The sequence below is a fragment of the Populus nigra genome, chromosome 12 (assembly GCF_951802175.1).
Source record: "Populus nigra chromosome 12, ddPopNigr1.1, whole genome shotgun sequence".
Lineage (NCBI taxonomy): Eukaryota > Viridiplantae > Streptophyta > Magnoliopsida > Malpighiales > Salicaceae > Populus > Populus nigra.
This window is the reverse complement of record NC_084863.1, coordinates 13,796,697-13,821,994: the sequence shown is the minus strand read 5'-3', so window position 1 is coordinate 13,821,994 and position 25,298 is coordinate 13,796,697. Positions and strand designations below refer to the sequence as shown.

Genomic DNA, 25,298 nt, shown 5'->3' with positions numbered 1-25,298 from the left:
ATGAAAGGGCAAAGAGCCTCTTTGCCTAATTCATTCCCTAATTTTCTATGCCTTGCGGCCACTGGATGATACCGGGGCTTTTGCCAAGTAGTCTGACATGACCATCATATGAAGTAAAATAAACATAAACACATAATTACCAGAATCTGCATTTCATCCAACAAACTATCAAGTCTGAAGACCGAAGGCAATTCAGCTTTCAGCCAGCCATGTATCATGCTTACAGGAACCAGGTTCCTTCCCAATTCATGTATTCTTCTGCTGACAAGACCCCCACAGCTACCAATGCAACACAGAAACCGATAACAACATCCATTGCATTAACAATGCTTCAATGCTAACTTATACAGGGTGATAGACAGATAGAGCCATATAAAGATGAATATAATCCGTAACACGTGGTCCACCTATGCATCCCCGTAACCTCCAATGGTGGTAGGGGCAGGAGACCAGCCCTCACAAGTCATAAGAATGCGACGTGCAGGGTCTGATGCTTGAGCACCAGCTGGTAACCAATGCCTGACAAAACAAAGGAAAGAACAAGTGAACGAACAATGCCATTCTGTGGTTATAGAACAGCTGAAAATTCAAGATAATTAAATACAACTTGCAAATAAATAAATAAATAAATACCCTCCATTTTTTAAAGTTTTAAACATAAAATATCAAGAAATGTGAATTTATAGCATCAGAAGAAAATATAAAAAGACAAGGACGACCTGCCAGGGGATCATAGAAACCATGGACATGGAGATGTTTGCCATCTCTTGAGTTTTTGCTATCTGTAGAAATTGTTCGATAAGGTGGCCCGCTCCTGCTCCCGAATGTAGCTAGGAGTACCGAGAGAAGGGAGCAGAGAGAGGGATTCTCTTAAAACTGCACCATATTTTGCATGCCTAAACCGCTTAAATTGACCAAGCTGTGAACAAATCAAGTTTGGACTTGCCTGTTCTCTGCTTGAAATAAATGGCTGAATCTTCCACTGACTCGTGAGCCAAAAGTAAGATGTAAATAAGAGAATCATCTGGCAGAAAGCAAGTTCCTTGATGGGCTGACGACAATTTGAGGGAAACTGTATGGTAACTGAAGATCCCACTCCTTGATCACTGATCCATTTTTGGTATTTCACTCCCTGGTAAGACCATTTCAATGAGTGAGAAACTGTTATGAGGCATTTTTCAATAAATGAGTGTGCTTATATCCGAAAGCACAGGTCAGGTCTAACATAAAAGCCATCTAATACTCTTGAAGCACGGTTTTGTTTCCAATTCGAGGAGGGTCTGAGCTAATTTTTTCAATGCACTATGCCACTCTTCTTTGCTTTTACCTTCGAGAGCACAGTTCAAAATAATTAACGTAACATGTACCAAAACTTCATTATTTTACTATACAGTTGTTAACAGTGAAATACTGATTTTTTTAAATTTTTTTTTGCTTTTTTACATTTTTATGGGTTTTTTTTTTCTTTGTGTTTTTTTAATGATTTTTTTTTGTTTAATTTAGTTTGTTAATGTTAATTTTTTTATTTAGTTATCAGACTTTTATGACACTGATCCTAAGTTTAATGGGTTAACTTGATTTGACAAGTTCACTCAGATTTTTTTTCTTTTTAATTAATTTTTTTGTTTAGTTTAGTTTATTAATGTTAAATTTTTTCTATTTAATTATCATACTTTAATAACACGCATCCCGGGCTTGACGGGTTAACCCGTTAATTTTTTTTTTCTATTTAGTTATCAAACTTTCATAATGCGAATCACAGGTTAACCTAGTTAATTCATATTTTTTTCTTCATTATTTTTTTCTTCCTGTTGGTTTTTTTCTTTGTTTTTTTTTAATTATCACACTTTTATGACATGACCTTGCAGCCAGACCCACATCTAAGGCTCTTGGGTCCGGTGTTGCAGCCAGACTCACTTAAACTTGAGTAATGTAAGTTTAATATTATTATTAATATTATAAATATTACTTTTAAATCAAGCGTTGCAGCTAGACCAAAAACTCTTCGGCATATCTTTGCAGAAAGACTTAACAATCTTAAATCTTAGCCTTTTTAATATTTTTTATGCAAGAAAAAAAAAATTAACCCGTGGCATGTGCTTTTGTTTTTATTTTTCTCTTTTCCTTTTTAAGCCTTTTAGTGTGGACTCCCCAGTGAAAAAACTGATGCCTTTAGTTTTTTTTTTGTCTTTTGTCTTTTTTTTTGTTTTTTAATTATTTTTTTTAATTTAGTTTCTTAATATTAATTTTTTTATGTGTAATTATCAGACTTTCATGACACGGATCCCAGATTTAACGGGTTAACCGAGTTGATTCAGATTTTTTTTCTTTTTCTTCATTAGTTTTTTTCTTTCTGTAGGTTTTTTTTTTCTCTTTGCTTTTTTCCTTTTTAATTAATCTTTTTTTAATTTATTTCATTAATATTAAATCTTTTTTCTATTTGGTTCTTATACTTTCATGACACAAATCCCAGGTTTGACGGGTTAACCTGATTTAGTGGGTTAACCCAATTGATTCAGGTTTTTTTTCTTTTTCCTCATTAGTTTTGTTCTTCTGATTTCATCTTTTAATATTGTATGCAGTCTACAGTGAAAAGACTGATGCCTTTAGTTTTTTGTTTTTGTTTTTTTTATTCCTTTCACTGTGTACTGCACAGTGCAGTCTACAGTAAAAAGGCTAATGTTTTTTTTTATTTTTAATTAATTTTTTTTATTTAGTTTGTTGATATTAAATTTTTTTTTATTTAGTTATCAGACTTTCATGACACGGATCTCAGATTTGACGGGTTAACCCAGTTAATTTAGATTTTTTTTTCTTTTTTTTCATTAGTTTTTTTCTTCTTATAAGTTTTAATATTATTATTAATATTATAAATATTACTTTTGGATCAGATGTTGCAGCCACATCCAAGACTCTTGGATATAGCTTTACAAAAAAATCTAATACTTTTAGATTTTAATTTTTTAAAATATTTTTATAAAAAAAATTGACCCGTAACATCGTACAAGTTATGTATATAGTAAGAGCTAAAATGCATCTCTAAAGCTTCCTGTTTAATTTCTGACGTGAGATGGATCAACCAAGGAGAAAACCGGAACAGCTTTCTGTCGATTATTTTTTCTGCATTCAAGAATCTTTACAAGCTCCTCTCAGCACCATTTGGAAGATGCATGGTTTTCAGCAAAAAATAATCACAGAAAGCTTGGACTCTTCAATTGCTTTCAAAAGTGATGGAGAAATTCCTTCTTCTCTCCAAGCTCGTTATCTATGAGGGTTAGGATTTGTTTACGCTTCAAAGCATCATAGAGGCAGCTGGTATAACCAGAACGAGGTCCTCTCCTATTGAACGAAAGACATCATATTTCTTTGGAGAGGTAGAGGTTGATGTTGAAGAAGAAGCCATGAGAAGAAAACATTCACATCATAATTGATCTTGATTTCCTTGTAAGGTGCTCCAAGTTGCATGCCTTTAGTTGAATTGAATGTTCTTGACACCAGATCCTTCCACACCCAATCTCCTGCTTCTTTACCCTCACCAAACCAAAGTAACTCAGAAGAGCTCCCATGAATCTCAACCAAAAGTCCGCAAGCGTGACCTACATATGAGGTCGTTCATATCTAACAAGCAACAACATGAGAAATCACGCTGACATCAGGTGCTTAAATTGCACGGTTTGAGCAAACGCTCAACAGTCGAGAGACACCGTAAACATGTCCATCGCCTACTTTAAAGTTAAAGTGAATGCCTATTGCATTAAGCCCGTGACAGAGGGAGTCTCTAATCTTATGCCTACATGTCACCATTTATGTATTGCTAAATGCATTACTGCAATCAGATAAATTTTCTCAAGCAGAAGCAAAAGGACATACAGGAACATCACATGACAGATGCTCAATATTAACATATATCGAAGTCCAACATTTAACAGCATCCATTTAGCCTTTTATCAGTTACCTTCACAGTGACGCGAGAAAGGGAAATTGGGAGTTCGGAATAGGCAAGGAAAGATGACAATAACGATATACAACCTATTGTGCCCATTCATGCTTATGTATAATGGGCCAATCAAGACTGTAAAATGAAGTTGTACACGAGGAAGATGATCTGCCAAATACACAAGAAATAACATTCTCTGCCTTGTGAGTGGCAAGTGCTCTTACATCACCTGTCCTACGTTCTAATATCAAGTGCTTCATTGCTTGTGTAAACTAAAAGCAGGCAAGATAAGATCTCTAAAGTGCATTCAAGTATGTGCTCAGTAATGCTAACTACAGGCTTCTCATACAAAAACCTAACAAATGAATATAAACAGCAATACGCATCATGTTTGCATAGCATATAAGTGGTTGAACATATGCATTAAGAGCAGATATAATGACACAAACACGAAATAAAAGCAAATATCAAACTCAAGTTCATTCAACAACCTGAAAAGGGAATTTTAGCTTTCAAACCATTCAGTGCTGGATCAAGCTTACAGGTACAAAACAGAACAGAAATATAAAACTACAGAAATGGCAACTTTTACTGGGTGATCATCTTCTCTGGGTTTGAGGTATCACCAGATGGTCCCTTTTTCTGTCCCATCACAACCATTGGTGGTGGGGATATTAAACCAGCTCTCATAAGAATGCCACGTACGGTGTCTGTAGGTTGAGCACCGACCGATAACCAATACCTGCAGAAGCAAGTAGAAGAGTAACTCAAAAGCAACAAAAACAAAATTACAGAGTACCAACTCATTTTATCAATCATGCAACTAGATGCAGCTATCCAAGAGGTTTATGTGAACTAAAAACCGATCTATCAGTTTTCTCCTTTAATTCAGAATTGACAAAAGTTGACACACACCTTTCTCGTTGTGAAGATATCTCCTACATAAAATAAATGTATAGCATGCATATTGATCTCGTATACAGTATCGTGTTTTAGTGAATTAAAAATCAATCTTAAACACTATATCTTGCTAGAATCTCCAGGATTATCTACTCAGGTTCAACTTAAACAGCGCAATCTCCTTTGATTCAGCTAAAACATAAATAATTGGATAAATTTACATCACCGCATATACAAGAAACATAAACATAACAAAACAAAAACAGAGTGAGAGAATATAACTAAATGAGATATATTTTTTTTAAAAAAAAAAAAACTTACTTCACAAGGTCAACATTAAGACCCAATCTTCTAGCATCGCCTTTAGCTACAAAAAGGAAACGCAGAAAGGTTTAAGAATAACTAAGCAACTTCATTAAGTTACAATATTGAAGCCATTGCAAAAGCTAAGCTCACTAATCAACATGTATCTTCCCCAAACAGCGAAACGAAAGATTAAGCATAATTAATGCTTTGGTGACTATAATAGACTAAATACATATATTTTATTTGATGATATTTAAGTAATTGTATTAGTCCTATGAATAATGTTGGACCAAACCTTAAAAATTAGTTTTTCCCTACTCCTGATGATCTTTGTGCTTAAAATTTTCAGACTTCAACAGAAAACACCCTAGAGTATAAACAATCATTGCTATTAATGGTTATATTAAACTATATATACATAACAAAATGAAATGAAATGCATCCCACTTTGCAAACAATAACCCCACAAATTTTAACTATTTGATAACAACTTTATCTACAGAGAACCTATAATGATAGTATGAGAACTTGAAAATGAACCCAATTGAGAAAAAGTTAAGTTGAAACTGAATAAGCCTTCGAATTTCAAGTCGTTAAGAATATAAAAACATCATGTAAACTGACCATACAAAACTAATAAGAGAAGGGTAAAAACAAATGGAGGGAACCTGCTAAGGGGTCATAGAAACCAAGAACTTGAAGGTGTTTGCCATCTCTTGGTGTATGGCTATCAGCAGCAACGATTCTGTAAAATGCCCTGTTTTTGCATCCCAGTCTAGCTAAACGAATCTTCACTGCCATTTTCTTGAGTTCTTCAAGCGAGAGAGAGCGAGACAAGAAGGGATTGTGGATATGGGTTTTTATATGGATAACGAGGATGAGATGGTTTGTGGATACGGGTTTTTCTAGTCGTTGATGATAAGGGTTTTTCTTAGTTGGGCTTCTCTACTTCTTTCCTGTCAAAACTACGCCGTTTGGAATTCATATTTTCTTTAGAAAGCTTAAAGCCATACAATTTGCCCCCACTCTTTTCAACAAACCTTCAGAAAAAAAAAGAGACAAGAAGAAATTATTTGTCATAAATAACCATAAATAAACTACAATATAGTATTGATAAATTAATATTCAATAAATTAATAACCTCAATTAAATAATATTTTTATCAGTCTCCACTTGAACTCAATATAATAAATTAATAATTCATTAAATTAATAAAATCTTGCTTGATATATAAATACATTAAAATTATATACATACATGACTCAATTAGAAGGTTTATGTAAAATATGGTTTCAAATTTCAACGTTACATTTTTTTTATCTCTAATTTTTCTTAGTACATTAATAAGTTTTGATGTAGTGTTTTTATATTATAAGAGAAAATTATGTGATTATTGTTTTAAATATATATTGCGGGAGACGGACACATAATTATTGTCATCAGCTTCATCTCACATAGTATATAATTATTGTTTTCAATTTTAATTTTATATTATTTTTGATAATTTACTCGTCACTTAACAACTCTGAAGTTTTATATTTAATTTTATCATTTTTTAAGACTATAGTTGATTTCTAGTTTCCTTTTTGATACACTCAAATAATTTGTTGTAGTGTGGAGTTCTCTTTTTTTATTTTTCCTTTTATTTTTTAGAGATCTTGTTAGCTAAAATTTAATTATAGAGGAGATTGGACGAGAAAAGTTTAACCATCTACCTTCAATTATCATGTAAACATACAAAATAATCATGTTCTTTAGTGAAGGAGAGTGTCCCTCTCGCTGCAGGTAGCCCTAAGGAAAGATCAAAAAACAAATCAATTAAAGACTGATTCTTTTGCCTTCTGTAGTAGTGTCCCACTTCCTCCAGCCAGTAACAGATAGAGATACCTGAGGAGTGAGGACTGAGAGAAAAAAGAAACCAAGAGACAAAACATCTGCAATCACGTCCTGGGAAACAGAACAGCTCTTTCGTAACCAAATATGTTGTTTGTAATACAAGTACATGATTCTGTTCGCAACTATAAACATTTTACATAAAGCTCTTAGGCTCTCTAGCATGTTAATTCAGAACAATGAGTTGTTTCATTGCTTGCTGCCTCATCGCAGTATAAGCAAATTGTGGGAAAAAATCTACTAGAATTTTCACAGTAGTTGGCAATCGACTTTACCAATTGACCGGGAACTCTATCCTTGCCAAAAATCCAAAACTTCTGAGGTTGAACTTTTGTACAAGAAATATTCTAGATGTGAATGTACATTCTCCCGTTGCACATATGTACATCTGCGGTATTTTTTTCTTCTTCTTTTGCCAGACTCAGCAGAAACTGCAGAACACTTGCTGTTGCTGTTTTCCTAGGTGCCCATCTGATTTTTTTCAAAGAATATATCCTGTTCAGGGTGTGTGAAAACAAAAATGTCTCATTCCCATTCCTTCTCTGCAATAACCACAAAAACATCTTTTAATGACCACCTCCTTCTCTCACTTTTGGCGGGTGGATTGATAACAGCTCTTTCAGCATTAGATACACGGTATCCAATGACAATCTCTCTTCTCTGTCTGGCTCGTATGAGTACTTCATAGAAACTCAATTCCTCGCCTTCAAAAAGGTAAAGATCCGCTTGCCTTATTTGTAGCTCATTTCCCTGATGAACACAAAATGTTTCATGAATGATGAGTAAAAATGATCAGAGGATCATAAATTTCAACATCATCAATAGCAACAAGTTTACCAGCACAACCAGGAATGATGCTGAGCGGTTGTGGTGGATTGCCTAAGGCTCTAAGCAATAAAGACAGAGTCCACTAGCAAAACCTTTGCTGTTGTGGCACAACATATTAAGTGGCTAAAGTATGATTCAAAGGAGTGACCAACTGAATGCACTAGGGAAAGAGGCTGATGGTCACCCACCGTGTTTAATTATAAAAAATGAATCCTGTAGTTTAGCTGTCTTAAGCCGATTGAAGCAGAATGCATTAAGAAAATCCAACAGAATCATGAAGACAGTACAAAGGATGCAAGCTGATTCAGATCCTTATCGAATTATGGAGAGCATGACAAAAAAGCTTTCTAGAACTAGCATACAGCACACAGGGTGCAAGCTGCTACTTGTGAGGGAAAAAAGGGTTGAATATTGCTAAAAGGTGTTTCAATTTCTCCCCACTTGCAAGAGTTGGCCAAAAAACTATAGCAATCCTGTAAAAACTGTCAAGTGATACATCTGTCAAACCATCTCCTACAAAGAATTTCCCCAATTTTCATTGAATTGAGCAAGATTGCAGGATCTCAATTATTATGTTTTTTTTTAACCTTGAGTGCATTTGAATTAAACAAATAGATTATGCACCTGTTGGGATTTTCTATTGCAATTTTGTAAGTCATTTTGCCCTTCGAAATTTGGGTTTGCCATAGAATGTAATCAGATCTCAGAATTTAACAGAAGAGAGACAAAAGAATACCTCCTCTGCGAAGAGCTCTTTTAATACATCATTTATTTGTTGATCCTCTGCAACCATGGCCAACGCCATGCTGACAAGCTCATTTGATAGAACATAATCGCTGATCTTTGACATGGACAGTAAATTTTTAGTTCTTGGGTCCAGAATTTCACTTATTATTACTGATTTATCTGAAGCCTGCTGCATCTCCCCAATCCACGTGTCTTGTGAGAAGCTTCCTCCGTGAACCTGGTTTGACATTGGGAGACGCTTCGACTGCATGGATCATGAGAATAAGAACGAATGATTACAAAGATCAAAGAGCGCTAAATCTCACAAGTGATCTCCAATGTCAGCATATTAGTCAACACCAGGATTCTGTACAACTATCTTTTCTTGGGTTCTGGATAGAAGAAACAAAATTTTTTCTGGCTTTTCCTTGATTTGATGAAGAGCTGACCACATACTCTTCAGAAATGAAGGCAAAAACCCCTCTGTTCGTAAGATCACAGGGCATCTTGGAGGATGGAATGCAACAATAATTGTTCAAAAAGGGATGAAAGGTGACAAGCCCATGTCGAATGGAAAAGACTCTAGCCACCCTACCCCCTCCCAAATCATTGACTTAGTTTCACAATTTTTAAATTGCAGTTTATGTGGCATAAACCAACTGTCATAGATGATACATGTCTGTGTCATAGCCTATCCACCAGAACTTTAGTTAGATGAAGTACCTGAATATCACGAATCAATAGTAATGTGGCAAGAGATCTGGAGTCTGCTTGCATGGCTGAATCTTCAACTGACTCGTCAGCCAAAATTAAAATCTAAACAAACCAAATACTTCATCAAAATCTTTTTAACAAAGAATAACAATACTTCAAAAAATATAATCCCGGTCATCATATAATTACATCCAAAACCCAATGATATTAAGCATTATTCTACTTACCGAATCAAAAGATTGCAAAGGAAGGCTTTCTAAATGACGTCTTATGACTGTATTTCCCTCTCGATTAACCAGTTGTATATTTTCCAACCTACTCAAGTCCAGGCCACCATCAATAAGCTTCCTTTCCCTCTCTTTTTCAGGAACATCATTGAACATCCAGAGCTCTGAACCTTGTGCTAAAAATGCATCCAACACCTAAACTTGCAATGATGAGTAAACCTAACATTAATATTGTTTTTAGAAAATGAAAAAGTTCAAGATAGAAAAAAGAGAACTCCAAATTGTAGCAAAAAATATTAAATGTAGAAAGAATAGTTCCAGTGAAGAAACATTTGTTGCAACTACAACTGAAAATTCAGTAATGACAGAAGTATTCTGAAATGTCTACCACCACTTTGCCGCAACGGAGAAGTTATGATTTCAGAATCCTTATAACATTACCATAATCATATCTTCCATGTCTCGTCTCCAACCACAAAACAGTATCCTTTCTGCAGGCTTTGGAACAATGGAGTCTTTGGGTAGACTTCCTCTCCATACCTGCAGCATCCAGGCAAAGAAAAGAAAAGATTAGGGGCTTCACAAATGAACTTACCACAATCATATCATCAATGTCCCTCCTCCATCCACAAAGTAGAATCTTCTGTGGCATTCTTGCAGGTTGGGCAATGTGCATGAATGATGCTTCTTTGACCTGATGATGAAATTGATTGTATTATGTAAGTTTTTTTTATGATGGTCTACCCACTTACCTAATTTCCACCGAAGGAACCATTCTAGTGTACACATCTGAACTGGTTCTTTATATAGAACAACCAACCTGACCATGACCTGCTGTTTTAGTTTTCATTTTGTTTCCTTTTCAATTTTACTGATTTCTTTACATCATATCAAAAGCACACAAGATATCCTTCACTAAATTACACCGATCTATTATTTAGTGAAAAGAACCTTCCTCAAAGGGTCTATGGTAGACACATCAGATGCAAAGCGATAGTATCCCAACCACACTGCAACATGTACAACGCTAAAGAGTTCATGCATATATGTGCAACAAAATAATTACCTAAAGGCCAACAAAATGCTAAAACTAACTAAAGTGAATCTATTTATTTATGGGTATGCTCGGGTATCTACAGGTAGGACTGACCTTATTTTCCTCTATGCAGATATCTGCTGCATTTACTATGGCCTTTTCTTTCCCTTTTCATTTTGTAATTTTATCTTTGATATAAAAGCATCCTGGCTCAGGCAAGCTAAGACGACTTTCTTTTGCTAATTGGGTAAGGCACAAGTCCCGTTTCTTATTATGCACAATACCACATAGGATGACAGAACAAAGACAGGGAAGCTTGGATAAAAGAATGCGAGAAATCTATAAGAAATCTTTATTTCTGAGTGAAAATGAAAGCACCGTAGGTAATGCTGCTGGAGCATAGCTATCATCATCTTCTGCTATGACAAGGACTTCATCACCTTCTTGTAGAACATATGAGTCTTCAGGATTCAGGATAATTTTACCCCCAAAGGAAGCAACCTTGATCCCACAAGGTATAGCATCAGGAAAACTGATTAGTATGTCCTCAAATTGCATGCCGTGCAACTGTGGCCATCTTTTGATATAAAACTCACAATTTTCAAACCCGAGTATGTCTTCCCAGATCTGTCATAAGCCATCCATATTTATCACATGCAAAAAACGAGCAGGGAAGTAGTTTACAGCATAATAATGGAAGTAAAAATCAAAGTGAAAAAATCAGTAAGGTAAATAATGCTCACACTGATGTCAAAGAATGTGACTAGAGTATTAAGAGTGCAGCAATTAACCTGTGCAAGTCCTGGCTGCCGAGCACATTGAATCATCAAGCGGCCAATAACATCATGAGCTACAACAGTTTCAACAAGATCTCCACCAACAAGTTTCAAAAGAACCTCATTGTCAAGATCACTTAGCTCCACGACAATGTGCCCTTTCAGCCCTTCTTTCACTCCTATAAGACTTAAGACGGTTCTCAATGCACGAGCATCACTCTGTAAAAAACCATAAACGAGTTAACGGTTATCAATGCTTATCAGATATCAGATATGAAGCACATCACTTCTTCACTCAAGTAGCAGACCTGGTCAGCATTTCCATCTTCAGCAAGGACAATTATTGCACGGGCCTTGGAGACAGATACCTGAAAACTTAAGGCATTACTAAACCAAGAAAAGTAACAGAGAAAATAATGGTTTCACCTTTCATGACAAAGTAGATACTCCCATCATCAGGTTTAGAAGAAGAAGAGAGAGGAAGTTCAACGTGGACTTGAAGAGTAAATAATATTCACTGAAGAAACCATGACAAGAAATGTATGTGCAATCTTCAAGAATACAATGCAATATTGAACATTAAGCTGCTTTAAGAAACAGTTAATCATATAATTCTTGGGAACTGGCATGCTTTAGCAAAATTAGGTACGTGCCCTGAAACTAAATTAGACAAACATAAATTTTTGATAGGATAACTAATCAGGCCATTTAGCATTGATGAATCACTTATTGATTGTACGACTGAAGAAGATTGAATCTGTCCAGCAACCACAGCTTTCAGCAGAGAAGATATATGCTACAACTTGTAAGCAATATCATAGAATGTACACATACCTTTTTCAGGTCAGCCAGAATTAAAGGGCTCCCGCTTCTGCATATGACAAATGTTCCTTTGAAGTCGAACTCCATTTTAGCAATATCCATTTCCATCTCTTCTTTGTCTCGTTCAGCCATCACCACAACAATTCCTCCCCCCAAACTCTCATTGGCTATAGCGAGCTGATTCAGCAGCGATCCCTGGTTTCAGAACAAAATGATTGGTGACTGAGGAAAAATTTGCAAAATATTCTGCAAACACCTAAATATATTTATTTTGTGTTATCTATGCGCTTTTATGAATTTCTTCAGAGATTTTTATATTAGGAAGGAAATAACTGTTCCCAGTTTATTTAAAGGTCTTTGAGATGAGCTGTCTACACTATTCACAACTAAACGTCATATAACATTGCCAGCAAATGTATAGAGCAAACAAGCTTCACACTAACAAGATGTGGAATCAGAATCTTACTAATTTATCACTCCACCCAAGAATTAGAGTATGGTTTTGCTCAACCACTTTGCTTCTTCCTTTCCTTAACGAATCGAACTTCTCAGAAATAGCGTCAGACACAAGCCCAAGCATCATAGCAAAAATAAGCATCCCACCAAAGCTAATAGAAACAGAAACAAGCCTTGGACCAATCCCCTCTGAATTAGCATGATTGCCCGAATCAGCTACAAATGTCCAAGATAACCAAAGACAATCCGCTAAACTATCATTTGTCACACCAAACATTGCCAAGCCACCAAGACAAATAACCAGCAGTGTCGCAACTAACAACGCCAAAGGCTTCGCATATGGACGAACCGATAAGAAAACATCCACCCGATAGGCAAGCTGCTTATTCAATAGCACCGCTTCCCAGATATTACCCGACGATCTCGATGTTGATACAAAATCAATGTACTTGAAAGCAAGAACTGGAATAGCCAATAGCGTAAGTGAAACAATCAAAGCCAAATTCTTTAACCCATTATCACCACCATAATCATAATCATCAATCTCCTGCATTACTGAATCAGAAGCATCTACATTGGAGAATGAATTACACGCTCGCAATGTAACATTTAGTTTCAATATTTGATCCTGCAATAAAAAATACAAAGAATCCCAGTTAAATAACAACAAAATCCTGCATTAAGGTCAAAGTCACTAACAAGGACTCCAAATAATCAATATAACCATAGAAGACTTAAAAGCACTAATCTTGATAATGAAAATCAAAACTTAAAGAGAACGACTCACCTGCAAATCAATTACTTGGTTATGTAAGGTAAAATTCTTGTGTACCGACGAAGCCAAAGCAGTAATAACAATCTGCAACAGCCCGAAAGAAAGCCACTTCAAAAACCATTTCTTTATTACTTTCCCAAAACCAAACCAACAAAAAGGGTACTGTATAAACACTTACAGCTACTGTGATGGTCAAATCCCATCTGAATCTGACCCGATGAACCGATGGCCCGGAAGAAACCTTCTCAGTAGACTGCTTCTTCTCACTGGGAACAACGGGTTTCCGGTCCAAAAAGGAATCATGTTGTTCTTGTTTTGAAGGTTTAATTAGTGGTCGAGGGAATTCCACGCGCCGGCGAAGTATGCCGTATTTAGAAGTGGCTGGGGGGGGAATAGAGGAGGATGGTCGAAAAGACTGCGATTTAGAGAGGATGGAATCAGGAAAATGCTTGGGAGTAGTGGGGAATCTGCGGTGGGATTTTGGAGATTTAGGAGGCGACTCGTGGATGAAAGAAGGTGAAGGGAAGAACCAGTCCCTGTCGAAGGAAGGAGACGGTGAGTCTTCGGAGTCGAGGGACATGGTGGGTTTTTTTATTGAAATGTTTTCTATTTTTTGTGTTTGATTAATGATTAACCATTCTTTCAGTAAGTCTTTTTTTCTTTCCTTCTTTTCAGTTTAGGACCGCAACTCGGTGATATTTCGAGCATGGATTTGTGGCCCGTGCCGTGCGGGTCAGAATTTTTACTTTCTTTCTTTACATAAATAAAAAGTAAACGTGTTGCTTATATGCTTTTTAAAAGAAAAAAAATTTTGATTTTAAAATTTTATTTGTTTTTTAAAAAATATTAATATAATAACATGATAAATATTATTTTTTAAAAATATATTAAAACAATGAAAAACTAGATTTATCTAGGCCAACTTTAACTAATTTGCAAAATTCATTATAAGATAAATAAAAAAAATTAAAAAACTTAATTTTTAATAAACTAAATATTGAATGATATAATTATAAAAATAATAATCAATGGACAAATTTGACACCGAACTTGACAACCCTCTTTAATATTTTTAAAAAGTGCTAGGCATGAAAATCAAGACAATAAAATAAAAAAAATAAAGAATAATGATTTATTGTAGCCAAATTGAAAAGTTATCGTTGATACAAGCCATGCATGGAGATAAACTATGACAAGGTGAGTCGAATGACACCAATGAAGGGTCAAAAAGGTTGTTACATTCATTATTAGAGTGTGACGGTCCATTCTACATACGTGCAAATAATTATTTTTTTTGTTAGATTTAGTTATTGAATTGACAAGTTTTGAAATTTTTTATGAAGTTTTAATTATTTTAAATTAATAAAATTGATTTTGTTTTTCTACATCGAGCACCAAAATATGAAATGATATCATTTAAGTTTTGTTTTTTTAATAAAATAATATTATTTTGATTAAAAAAAGATTTGAAGAAAACAAAGTCAGTTTAAGACCAATAAATTATTGAGTTAATATACGAGGTTCGACGGAGTTAAACTATAATTTCGAGAGGTTTTATTTCATCTATGTTGAGATTAATTATTATAATAAAGTATATCAAAACTCCAATAAGAAATCTATAAACTGAATGAATTATTTAAACTCCAATTTCCCACTAATGAGTTCTTTTTTAAACTCTCTAATTTAATGAAGTTTAATGCTGGTAATATTATAATCAAGAGGTTGATTAGCTTTGTACTCGGAAGGTATTAGAATAATCAATGCGTGGAAATTTGTTCTTCGAAAGTGAGTGGAAGAATTAGACTTTGATTATTCTTTGAATATTTTTCCCCTTAGAGTATGATTACCACTGCTTCTCGTCGTCGTCATTATCTTATGGCAATTTCATGTCAACAAAATTCAGCTATTGTTTTGTATGGTTTGAATTAACAAGATAGATAATTTAGGTGTTTGATGTTGATTGGACTGACTTGACTAAATAATTTATTTTATTTTTTATTTGGAAGAAAATTAACAAAATAATAAAATCCTTATCTCACTTAACATCACGTAGGTATACTAATCAGGTGGCTCATATTAGTTAGGTGGCCGTGCTACGTCTAAGCTCACCTTTTATTTTTATAAAAAAATTCATGCACGGCCAATAACCCAAGATTATTTTGGGTTCTGCAATCTACGAGGCCCAAGATAGTTGGGTCTTGATGTAGTCCAAGCACCACATGTGCATTGGGATCTACCCAGCACACAGGCAGGTAGCCCATGCACTACGTATCCCTAAGTGGTTTTTCTTTGATAGTAATAACAGTTTTTTAAAATTTAATAAGGATAATAATAATTATTATAATAATAATTTTTAATTTTACCTTTCAAATCAAATATATAATTGTTTTTCAATATTAATAATAATTTTATTAATAATATTAATTATTACAAATATAATAATATTTATAACACAAAAAATAATAATTTTAATATTAATACTTTTGATTGTAGTAAAAATAATAATATTCATAACACAAATAATATTTTTATATTAAAAATTTGAATAATAATAATAATAATTAGAATACAAATAATAATATTTTGATATGAGTTCTTTGAATTATAAGAAAAATAATAATATTTTTTATATGAATACTTTGTATTATAAGAAAAATAATAATATTTACAACACAAATTATAATATTTTTTATATTAATACTTAGAATTGTTGAATACTTTTAATAATACTACACCGCGGGCTCACTTTTTATTTTTATAAAAAATATCATAAAAATTTATAATATAAATAATAATATGTTTTCAATATTAATAATAATACTATCTTTTAAATTTATTAATTATTTTATTAATTATAATAAAAATAATAATATTTACAATACAAATAATTATATTTAGAATCCTAAGATCCATAAACCTTGGATCTAGCGTAAGAACCCAATAGAATTGAAAACCCATTGAGCGTGGGTCCTGATGCTGGATCCATTCCCCTTGGACGCGCGCCGGCCTGGCTCATGTCACTGCAAGGCAGGAAAGAGTTGTGTCTGCCCAACACATTGGCAGTCAGCCCAAGCACCACGTGTGCGCTGGGTCTGCCCAGCATATTGGTAGGCAGACCGAGTGCTAGGTGGCTGCAGCCTGGGGCGTGGCCTGCCCAACGCCCAGGCCTGGCAGCCAAACGCCAAGTGTTCGCAACCTCAATGGGTGCGCCTCTAGCCTGATGGTTGGGGCTTGCTGGTTGCAGTCTCACCAAACAATATAGCACATACTGAAAGCACTCACAGTCTAAAAAAATACATTGTAAAATCACCACCCTTTTAGTTTCTTCTAATAATTAATAATTAATAATTAATAATCTTGAGATGAAATCATTGAGAGTTGAGAATCCTAAACACCCTTGCTTCAGAACCATTTCCAAATCCTTTTTTTTTTCTACACTAACTAGAACCTCCCCTTTCTTTTTTTTTTCTCAGCTTAGCTTGACTAAAATAAGAGTGATAAAGAACAATAGTAACTTTGTCTTTGACATCACCCACCACATAATTGATTCTTCTTTTAACAATAACAACAACACAACTAGCATCTTTGGTTCTCATAAAGAACCAACTTAGGATGAGAGATATATAGAGAAAGTTTATAAATTAATTTTTAAGAAAAAACCTAAAAAAAACCTATAAATTTTAGAAAAACAAGAAAAGAAAGTAGAGGAGCAACGGACTAAAGCTTTGCTTGGGGCGATGCTATAAAGACCTGGTGAGGAGATCATAATTCCTTTTTTGGTTGGGATTATTGGTGCTCCAAATGCTGGGAAGTTTGCCTTGATTAATTTTGGATGTTTCTCTCTCTACTAGTTCATCTTTTTCTCTTCTCTCTTGACTTCTCTCTTCATCGTGGGTTTAGGGGAATCGTCAGAGAGTTGCTAGCTAATCTGTTACACCCCTTGGGCTCAGGCTTGGTATCCCGAACCTAATGTACAATAGGAGGCCTGCCTGAGGAGAGTAGACTCTTGTGTGGTAACCTAAGCCCAACTCCCTAGAGAGTATGGGCTCAAACAAAAAGACCAGGCCTATGCCCTGTTAGGCATGCCATCACGCCTAGCGTGGGTGTGCACCTCAGCACCCCCGTGGACTCAGGCTCGAGAGTGCACTCCAAGCCCAATATTCTTGGGTCCAAGTTGTGCGCCTAGATCCATTTGTGGCCTCTAATGAGCCTGAATCCAATACTCACCAGAGAAATTTTCTCGAACCCCACGCAAGTCACTCAATATTTTATATTGATGCAATACTTATTATCTTGAGTAAAATACAACTCAAAATATCACAAGGATAAAATTACACTTCAATCCCTCCTCTCTATAAAAGGACAAGATTCATGAACTATAAATACATCATGAAACCTTCAAGTCAAATGTTCAGAATCTCTTCATTATATATATATATATATATATATATATATATATATATATATATATATATAACATATCTTTCTAGAATATTATTTCATTTGCTCTCTTTATAAAATTATTGACTTTACTATTAGAGAGTCTTCACGTCTATTAAATAAAACCTTTTGCAGTTACTAGCTACCAATTAACTGACTTACAAGATACCACCTGTTACTATCAGAGCTACAGTCACCTGAATTACAAGACATCACCTACTAAATTATTCCTAAGCATCTTGAGATTTTTGGACTCATCAATTAGTGGTTCTTGGCGAGAGGTTTGTTGTTATGAAAAGAGTTTCTTTTCGGTTCAGGTTAAATAGAGGTTCTCTGTTGGAATGGGTGTTGATGAGAGAAAGAATAACGTTGGAAGAGAAACAATCGGAGGTGGTTCGTGATGGTTGAGCTTGGCAACACTGATATATGCTAGAGAAAGCAATGAAGGTGGAGAAAAACTGTTGAGAGATTCATGACGAGAAAAATATATTTTATATGAAGTATAAATTAGTTATTTCATCATAATAACTATTATGTAGAAGATAATAATAATGATGATGATAATAATAATAAAAAAATATATCATCAGATTATTAGATTAGAGTACTATTTATTTTGCATCCAAAATATTTTCTACATTAATTTTACTACTAAATTATTTAATTTATCAAATTATTATATATATATATATTTTTTTTTTCCGAGCATGCATCTATGGAAACACACACATCACTCACTCCGTTATTCCTTTCTTGGGCTCACGTCTTATTTGTGGCCCAAATCCCGAGGCCTGGGTTGGGCCAAGCAGCCAAGAAAAACGGGCTCTTCGATTAAACAAATAGAAGAGAAGAGATCCACGTTTCGTTTCGCTTAAAAGTATCAGAGATCAGAACATCCTTCAAATTCAATCCAGCAGACCAGGGTTTAAGCAGAGAGGAGACTCTCACCATCATAACATTGCATCACCAGGTGCTTTCTCTCTTAAGACCTCTCTATTTCAGCTAAACCTGCAAAAAAACCCTAGACATTATCTAATTTTTTGCTATGTTTCGAATCAAATCACATTCTTTGATTACCATTGAGATTGACTTTATGGGATTTGAGCTAACTTAATTTTAGTCCTCTTTTAGTTTAAGAAAACCCAAAAATATTAACCCTAGAAATATTGCATGCATTTTTTACTGTCAATTTACTGGTGTTTTTCTCTTATAATTTCTTATAGTTATTTAGTTGTTGAATATGAGAATATGTAGTCTGGAAGTGATGTTTGTTTCCTTTAAGAATTGCTTGCAGTGTTGTTGAAGACAAGAGAGAAATATGGCAAGGTGATGGATTGATTATGTTTCTAGAAAATGTTGCTATTAGTTTTTATCCCAAAATCTCCTCAGAGCCGTTGTTCTTGCTGGTCAATGGTGCTAAGCAGTGAGCTTCCACTGTGTTGCTGATTTTCGTCTGCTTTGTTTTAGAAATAAATTCATGTTTCTGAAGAATAACACTGATTTAGTTTGCTGTTGGAGTCTCTATTTGGGTATTCGAGTTGATGAGTGGTGTGCATCTCATTATTTTTGCTTCTTGTGTGATTCATTTCCATTTCGCAATTTTGCCTTTTTGATTTTCAACTCTAATGCGCCACAAATTACATGTTACATGTCTCCGAGGCCTTGACCAGCTTTATTTTTCTCTAGCTCGTTCTGTCTTGTGCCAACATGTGACTTTGTCACTAGTTGAATTTCATTTGATACATCTGTTATGTCTTTCATTGCCCTCATGGGATTTTTTCAACTTCTGAAATTTACACAACTCCTTAGTCTTTTGCCCTACCTAGTTTGCAGTTGCAAACTGATATTCAAAACAGCATGCAAAAAGAAATATGGAAGAGCCTAGTCATTGTCTTTCGATGGGTTAAATATGGTTTCTACCAGTTCTTATTAATGTATAGCACTGATCTTCTCTTTTCTCATGGTTGATGAGATGGGTGATTCTTGCTGTGAGTTTTGGTTGTGAGTTGTTCACTGGCAAGCTGTGAGTTTTGGTTGTGTTGCTTTGAGCATTATCTGCTTCAACATTTATGATATGGACAGTTGTATATTGGAAATATTTATGCTACTATGTTTTGTTGAAACTTTGTACAGTACAATGCTTTGTATTTGGGTGTTAGAAGGGGGTTTTAGTTTGAATCATGTTATCTTTGTGTGGGATTCATACCCATTTTGCAATTTCAATTTTGGTTCTTAGCTCCATTTCATTAGGTCTGCATGTAATATGCTCCAAGGCTCTGGCCTGCCCCTGGGAGTCATATATATTTTTCACTGCCTTGATTCTTTTATCATATGCTGACATGTGATTTTGCCTGTAGTCCTACTTCAGTAGGAGATTGGTTAGCTTGTGTTTGATGTGGTATGCTTTTTGTTGTACTTTCTTAGCTTTTATCACCATTTTTGAAAGAAGAAAGAAAAGAGGATTTTTTCAAGTTCTGAAATATTCGTAAATCTTAGCTAACAGTGCCTTAAATCTAGTCCTTAGGCCTGCCTGGTTTGTGATTTCAATTAGAAGTTTCTCCTATTCCATATTGCTTATTTTCTTTAGCATGGATAATAACTTTAATTTTGTATTCCAATTCAGGATTTTAGTCCTTTGAGATAACAGAAGTCAAGATGCAAGTTGTTCCTAGAGAGGGTGAAAGTGCTTTGTCCGTCTCTGGTCCAAGGCCAATGGAGTGGTCTTCTGTTCTATATGCAGGGCCACAAGGACCTGGAAAAAAATGGAAAACAGCATAAATCTAGCTTGGAATCACCTATCATGCTACTCACTGGTCACTAGAGTGCTGTATGTACTATGAAGTTCAATCCAGATGGAAATGTCATTGCATCAGGATCTCATGACAAGGAAATTTTTCTATGGTACATTCATGGGGAATGCAAAAACTTCATGGTTATGAGAGGGCACAAGAATGCAGTTTTGGTTCTTCATTGGACTACTGATGGGTCCCAGATAATATCAGCCAGTCCTGACAAAATTGTCAGGGTGGGATGTCGAGGCTGGAAAACAGATAAAGAAATTGGCAGAACACTCCTCTTTTGTGAATTCATGCTATGCTGCCTTTCCGCAGGGGCCCTCCACTTGTTGTAAGTGGATCTGATGATGGAACTGCAAAACTTTGGGATATGCGCCCAAAGGGTGCCATCCAAACATTTCCAGATAAATACCATATCACAGCTGTCAGTTTCTCTGATGCATCAGTTAAGATATTCACAGGTGTTATAGACAATGATATTAAGGTAAGGGACATCCGCAAGGGTGAAGTGACCATGACACTTGAGGGCCATCAGGACATGATTACAGCTATGCAGTTGAGTCCTGATGGCTCATAACTGCTTATGAATGGCATGGACAACAAGCTCTGCATTTGGGATATGCGCCCCTTTGCACCACAAAATCGTTGTGTGAAGATTTTTGAAGGGCACCAGCACAACTTTGAAAAGAACTTGTGAAAATATAGCTGGTCACCAGATGGAAGCAAGGTTACTAGTGCAGATCGCATGGCTTATATATGAATCTGTCAATGAGTGTGTCTTCCACCCTCCTGAACCTATCTTTGGATCATGCAGCAGCGACAAACAGATTTATCTTGGGGAAATCTGATTACTATTTTGTCAGTTTTCTTAAAATGAGTTGTCAGTAACAGTGAGGATATATCGGGGCCTGCTTGTGAGTAGTACCCAACAGAAAGATTGAACAGGTTGTAATGATACTATGTTACATTTTACTGAACTTTCTCATATTCTGCTGACATGTTTGCAGTTCTTTTTCGCTTGTTGGCCATCCTTTTCCACTGAAGTATGTACGCATGAATCAATTAGCTCAAAATGTATGTTCGAGCAATATGCCTGGTGAATGTTTGTTAGATACGAAATTAAGTTACTGAACTTGTACTCTTTGATTTTGAAACAAGTTTCCGACTATGTTCATTGTCCTAGCACGGTTATATTGGTACGTCGAATTTTCAACTATTTTTGTCTTGATTTTCAATGTCTTTTTGAAAAATAAAAAACCCAAAAATGTGTTTCCAGTGTCTTGTTAGCTAAATCTGTTGTACAACCAAGCCTCCTGACTTGCTTTGTGAAAAAGAAAGATGGGAGCTGGGGGTTTTGTGTTGATTATACAAAACTTTACGAGATAACTGATATACAAGGAAAAACACCCTCATATTATTGAATCTGCGACTTCCACAGTTCATTTCTTAGGAAGAATTAGATGACTACTTTTTGGACTAGATATTTCTGTGTTCAATGCGTCGCCACAATTGATTTGTTGGCTGGAGTGTATGAACATGATAATGACACTATAGAAAGACGACAATTATGTTTCAAGCTATGGTAAGGAATGTTACCTGCTCGAAGGTGAAGTAATCATGACGCTTGAAGACCAAGATAGGATAACAGGTATGCAGGTAGTCCAGATGGCTCGTCTGCTTAATGGATAGACAGCAAGCTTTGTACTTGGGATATGAGCTTCAAGATTGTTGTGCGAAGGGTAACCTGCACAGCTCTGAAAAGAACCAACTAAATTGTAAAATTCTTTGGGAATATTTTTTGTAAAATTATCAGCATTGCTATTTTTTTTTCAAATTCATTTAAATATTGCTATTGGGTTAGTAGTTCAGCGCAATAAACTTAACTGGCATTAACTTCAAATCATATCACAACGTTAAAAGTAGCCGTTGCAACTAGTCAGCCCACTAGCATTGCTGGTGACCAATCAGATCATTAAAGGAAAACTAGCCGTTGGCAAACCCTCTTTCAACGGCCATCTCCCTGCTGCATGATATATATATGCTTAGATATCCCAATATCCCCTTCAACAAATTATCTCAATCTTCAAAACCCAGTCCCCAGTTACAACCGATCATCAAAAATCTCCAATGGGTCTCATAAACAATCACAAATCTTGCCCAGTGACTGAATCCCACCACTCACTCCACAAATTCTTCGTTATATGCAACTACATTCTCTTATGTGCAGCCTCTAGTTGTATATTCCTCACTCTTTCTCTCCGCCTATTCCCTTCCCTCTGCGGCTTCTTTGTCATTCTCCTCCACGTGGTCACCATCATCGCAGCTGTATCGGGCTGCTCTGCGACCTTAACTGGGTCCAACAAATGGTATGCAGCTCACATGGTCAGCACTTCTCTAACAGCAATATTTCAAGGATCAGTTTCTGTCCTTATCTTTACTCAAACCGGTGATTTCTTGGGCTACTTGAAGTCTTATGTGAGAGAAGAAGATGGTGCTGTAATCTTGAAGCTGGCTGGTGGGCTTTGTTTGCTGATTTTTTGCCTTGAGTGGGTGGTTCTGGTTCTTGCTTTCTTGTTGAGGTACTATGCTTTTGTCGAAGGAAATGGGAATAGTGCTGGCGATGGTTCTTTTGATAGAATTGGGAAGGTTTGAGAAGCAGGTTGTGAAAAACTGGCCTTTGGCCCTTGCGATTTCAGAGACGTTCTAGTAATTATGTGGATTTGATTTGTACTGTACCAATCCTATTCTTTGTATTTTTGATTGTGTAATTCATGTTTGTAACAATTCTATTCTTTGTTTGTTTAGAGAAAATTTTCCTATTCATTTCTCTGGTAATTACTAATTTGCTTTCTTTTCATCAAAATAGTTCTAAGCCAAATTACTGTATCATAAACATGAACCAAAAAGATTTGCCCACTAATTTAGAGGATCCTCTCTTGGCTTATTTGGTCGATTATGGGGGCTTGACTGCGGAGCATTTTGCTCATTCTTATTGCCCCAATTGAAAAACTCTTCTCCATAAAAGTATAATAATGCCATTTTTTTTGCATCCATTATATGCATATATAAAACTCACAGTTAAAATACGCAATATTTTCGAGTTAAGTTTCTAGGTAGCAAAGTCAATATTTATCACCCCTTCGTGGAATTTGAGACCACTTACCATTTTTGTCAAAACTAGAAGAATAGGATACAATTGACTAAAAAAAATCAATTACAGGTTAACTCAAGTTAATATAATAAATTTATAAAACGTGTAATAAGGATTGAGGTAATCATGAGATTATGATAACTCGATATAAAAAAACAAAGAAAATCAGGAAGCTCACTTAAAAGAAAAAAAAACTAACATTGAATGATGAAATAAGAACAAAAATAAGTAAAAAAAATCAATGTCAACGAAGTCCAATTCCCAATCAATTAAATGTTGAAAGATAAAATTAAAAAAAAATAATTAGACAAAAAGATCCAAAACAAAAAATAACAATTAAAAGAATGGGGATCAAAACTGAAATAAATTAGAGGACAAGTATAAAATTTTGATCAAAAGATTAAATTGAAAAGAAAAATCATTTTAATAAAAGAACAAAAAAAAAACAAACAAAAGAATGAAGATCAAATTAAAAAAAATTATTATATCACAAATTGAGATTGAATGATTAAATTGAAAACAAATTAAAATTTTACAACCGGGTCAATAAAAAAAAATAAAAATAAAAAAACAAAGACCAAAGTTGAAATGTCAAAAAAAATAAAATGACAACTTTGAAATTTTAAATGGTCTGTTTGAATTTCAAGAAAATAAAAGACAAAAAAGAAACAGAAGAAAATACTATCGGTTACAAACAAACCACTACTATTGCCATGTGCCGCTCCACTAGAAGAAGATGGCACGAAGATTCCAATGATATATTATGGTTATAAGACCGTGGTCGTCTCTCATGCAGCAACAACTTTTTAATTAAATAATATTTTATATTTATTATATGACCGAATTGTTTTAGTTCAATTTAATAATAACAAAAAACTATAATAAAATGACAGATAAACCCTTAAACACAAGCTATAAAATTTTATTTTTAAAAGTGATTGAATTATTTTATTATGCTTAAAAAAATAAAAAGATGGAAAATCTTAGATGCTAGGTTTTAAAATTTTACTAGAGTAATTTAGATATTTAATTGTATTAAAAAAAACAATTCTACGTACAATCAATCTAATTTAATAATGATGGATAAGCCTTGAGAAAAAGAAAAAGATCGAATTACCCTAACACCATAGCTATTAATTTATTTTTTTTGAGAAAGGCAAAGTGATAATTATATTATTTTCAGTGAATGATATGTGTCTAAAGTTAATAATGAATCTTCCTTCTGTCTTTTTTCCTTGTATAATGCGTTCATGTTATTTTTGTCTTGTTATAATGTGAATTATTATTAAACCTAGTACACATCAATTCAAAACTCGAATTTAGCTTGTTTTAGAAAAATTGAATAAGAGTTGTCCGATTAAAATATAATTTGATTTTTTTTAAATTTATTTTTAAAAAACATCATTTTAACTTTTTTTTTTAATTAAAACAATAAATTAACCTCTAGAACCTATAACTCATCACTTGGATCGAGTAATGAATGAGCCGGGTTGATTTAATAACTTCGATAGCAATGG

General features: G+C 34.5%; 3 protein-coding genes and 1 pseudogene across 4 annotated transcripts; 2 read left to right on the top strand and 2 right to left on the bottom strand.

The window, feature by feature from the left end:
- Window positions 1–4,392: 4,392 nt before the first annotated feature.
- Window positions 4,393–6,045, bottom strand: LOC133669306 (small ribosomal subunit protein bS16cy-like). The gene is made up of 3 exons (XM_062089394.1): window positions 5,812–6,045; window positions 5,159–5,204; window positions 4,393–4,679 (listed from the first exon to the last, which is right to left on the bottom strand). The coding sequence occupies exons 1-3, from the start codon at window positions 5,942–5,944 to the stop codon at window positions 4,526–4,528; spliced, it is 333 nt and encodes a 110-aa protein (XP_061945378.1). The 5' UTR covers window positions 5,945–6,045; the 3' UTR covers window positions 4,393–4,525.
- Window positions 6,046–7,078: 1,033 nt separating this feature from the next.
- LOC133670171 (ion channel CASTOR-like) lies at window positions 7,079–14,039 on the bottom strand. 2 transcript variants are annotated; one of them, XM_062090677.1, is made up of 12 exons: window positions 13,575–14,039; window positions 13,409–13,480; window positions 12,632–13,249; window positions 12,178–12,360; window positions 11,652–11,711; window positions 11,359–11,562; window positions 10,946–11,194; window positions 10,127–10,225; window positions 9,532–9,726; window positions 9,314–9,406; window positions 8,601–8,855; window positions 7,079–7,786 (listed from the first exon to the last, which is right to left on the bottom strand). In XM_062090677.1, exons 1-12 carry the CDS (start codon window positions 13,974–13,976, stop codon window positions 7,562–7,564), a joined length of 2,655 nt encoding a protein of 884 aa, XP_061946661.1. In that variant the 5' UTR covers window positions 13,977–14,039; the 3' UTR covers window positions 7,079–7,561. The 2 variants fall into 2 exon arrangements, with proteins under 2 accessions (XP_061946661.1, XP_061946660.1); XM_062090676.1 differs by lacking the exon at window positions 10,127–10,225 and adding an exon at window positions 9,973–10,071 and having other exon boundaries at window positions 13,575–14,038.
- Window positions 14,040–18,697: 4,658 nt separating this feature from the next.
- LOC133670066 (uncharacterized) lies at window positions 18,698–21,645 on the top strand (annotated as a pseudogene).
- A 1,040-nt stretch (window positions 21,646–22,685) lies between these two features.
- LOC133670067 (uncharacterized) lies at window positions 22,686–23,453 on the top strand. The gene has a single exon (XM_062090491.1). It carries the CDS (start codon window positions 22,758–22,760, stop codon window positions 23,280–23,282), a length of 525 nt encoding a protein of 174 aa, XP_061946475.1. The 5' UTR covers window positions 22,686–22,757; the 3' UTR covers window positions 23,283–23,453.
- The last annotated feature ends 1,845 nt before the right edge of the window (window positions 23,454–25,298 follow it).

Excerpts from the sequence above, each read along its gene's own strand:
- LOC133669306 (XM_062089394.1), bottom strand. The coding sequence starts at position 5,944 with ATGGCAGTGAAGATTCGTTTAGCTAGACTGGGATGCAAAAACAGGGCA. Across the intron at positions 5,205-5,811 it reads TTTCTATGACCCCTTAGCAG|CTAAAGGCGATGCTAGAAGA; the intron begins GTTCCCTCCATT and ends TCCTTTTTGTAG. Across the intron at positions 4,680-5,158 it reads CTTAATGTTGACCTTGTGAA|GTATTGGTTATCGGTCGGTG; the intron begins GTAAGTTTTTTT and ends TTGCTTCTGCAG.
- LOC133670171 (XM_062090677.1), bottom strand. The coding sequence starts at position 13,976 with ATGTCCCTCGACTCCGAAGACTCACCGTCTCCTTCCTTCGACAGGGAC. Across the intron at positions 13,481-13,574 it reads ATTTGACCATCACAGTAGCT|ATTGTTATTACTGCTTTGGC; the intron begins GTAAGTGTTTAT and ends GGGCTGTTGCAG. Across the intron at positions 13,250-13,408 it reads ACCAAGTAATTGATTTGCAG|GATCAAATATTGAAACTAAA; the intron begins GTGAGTCGTTCT and ends TTTTTATTGCAG.
- LOC133670067 (XM_062090491.1), top strand. The coding sequence starts at position 22,758 with ATGGGTCTCATAAACAATCACAAATCTTGCCCAGTGACTGAATCCCAC.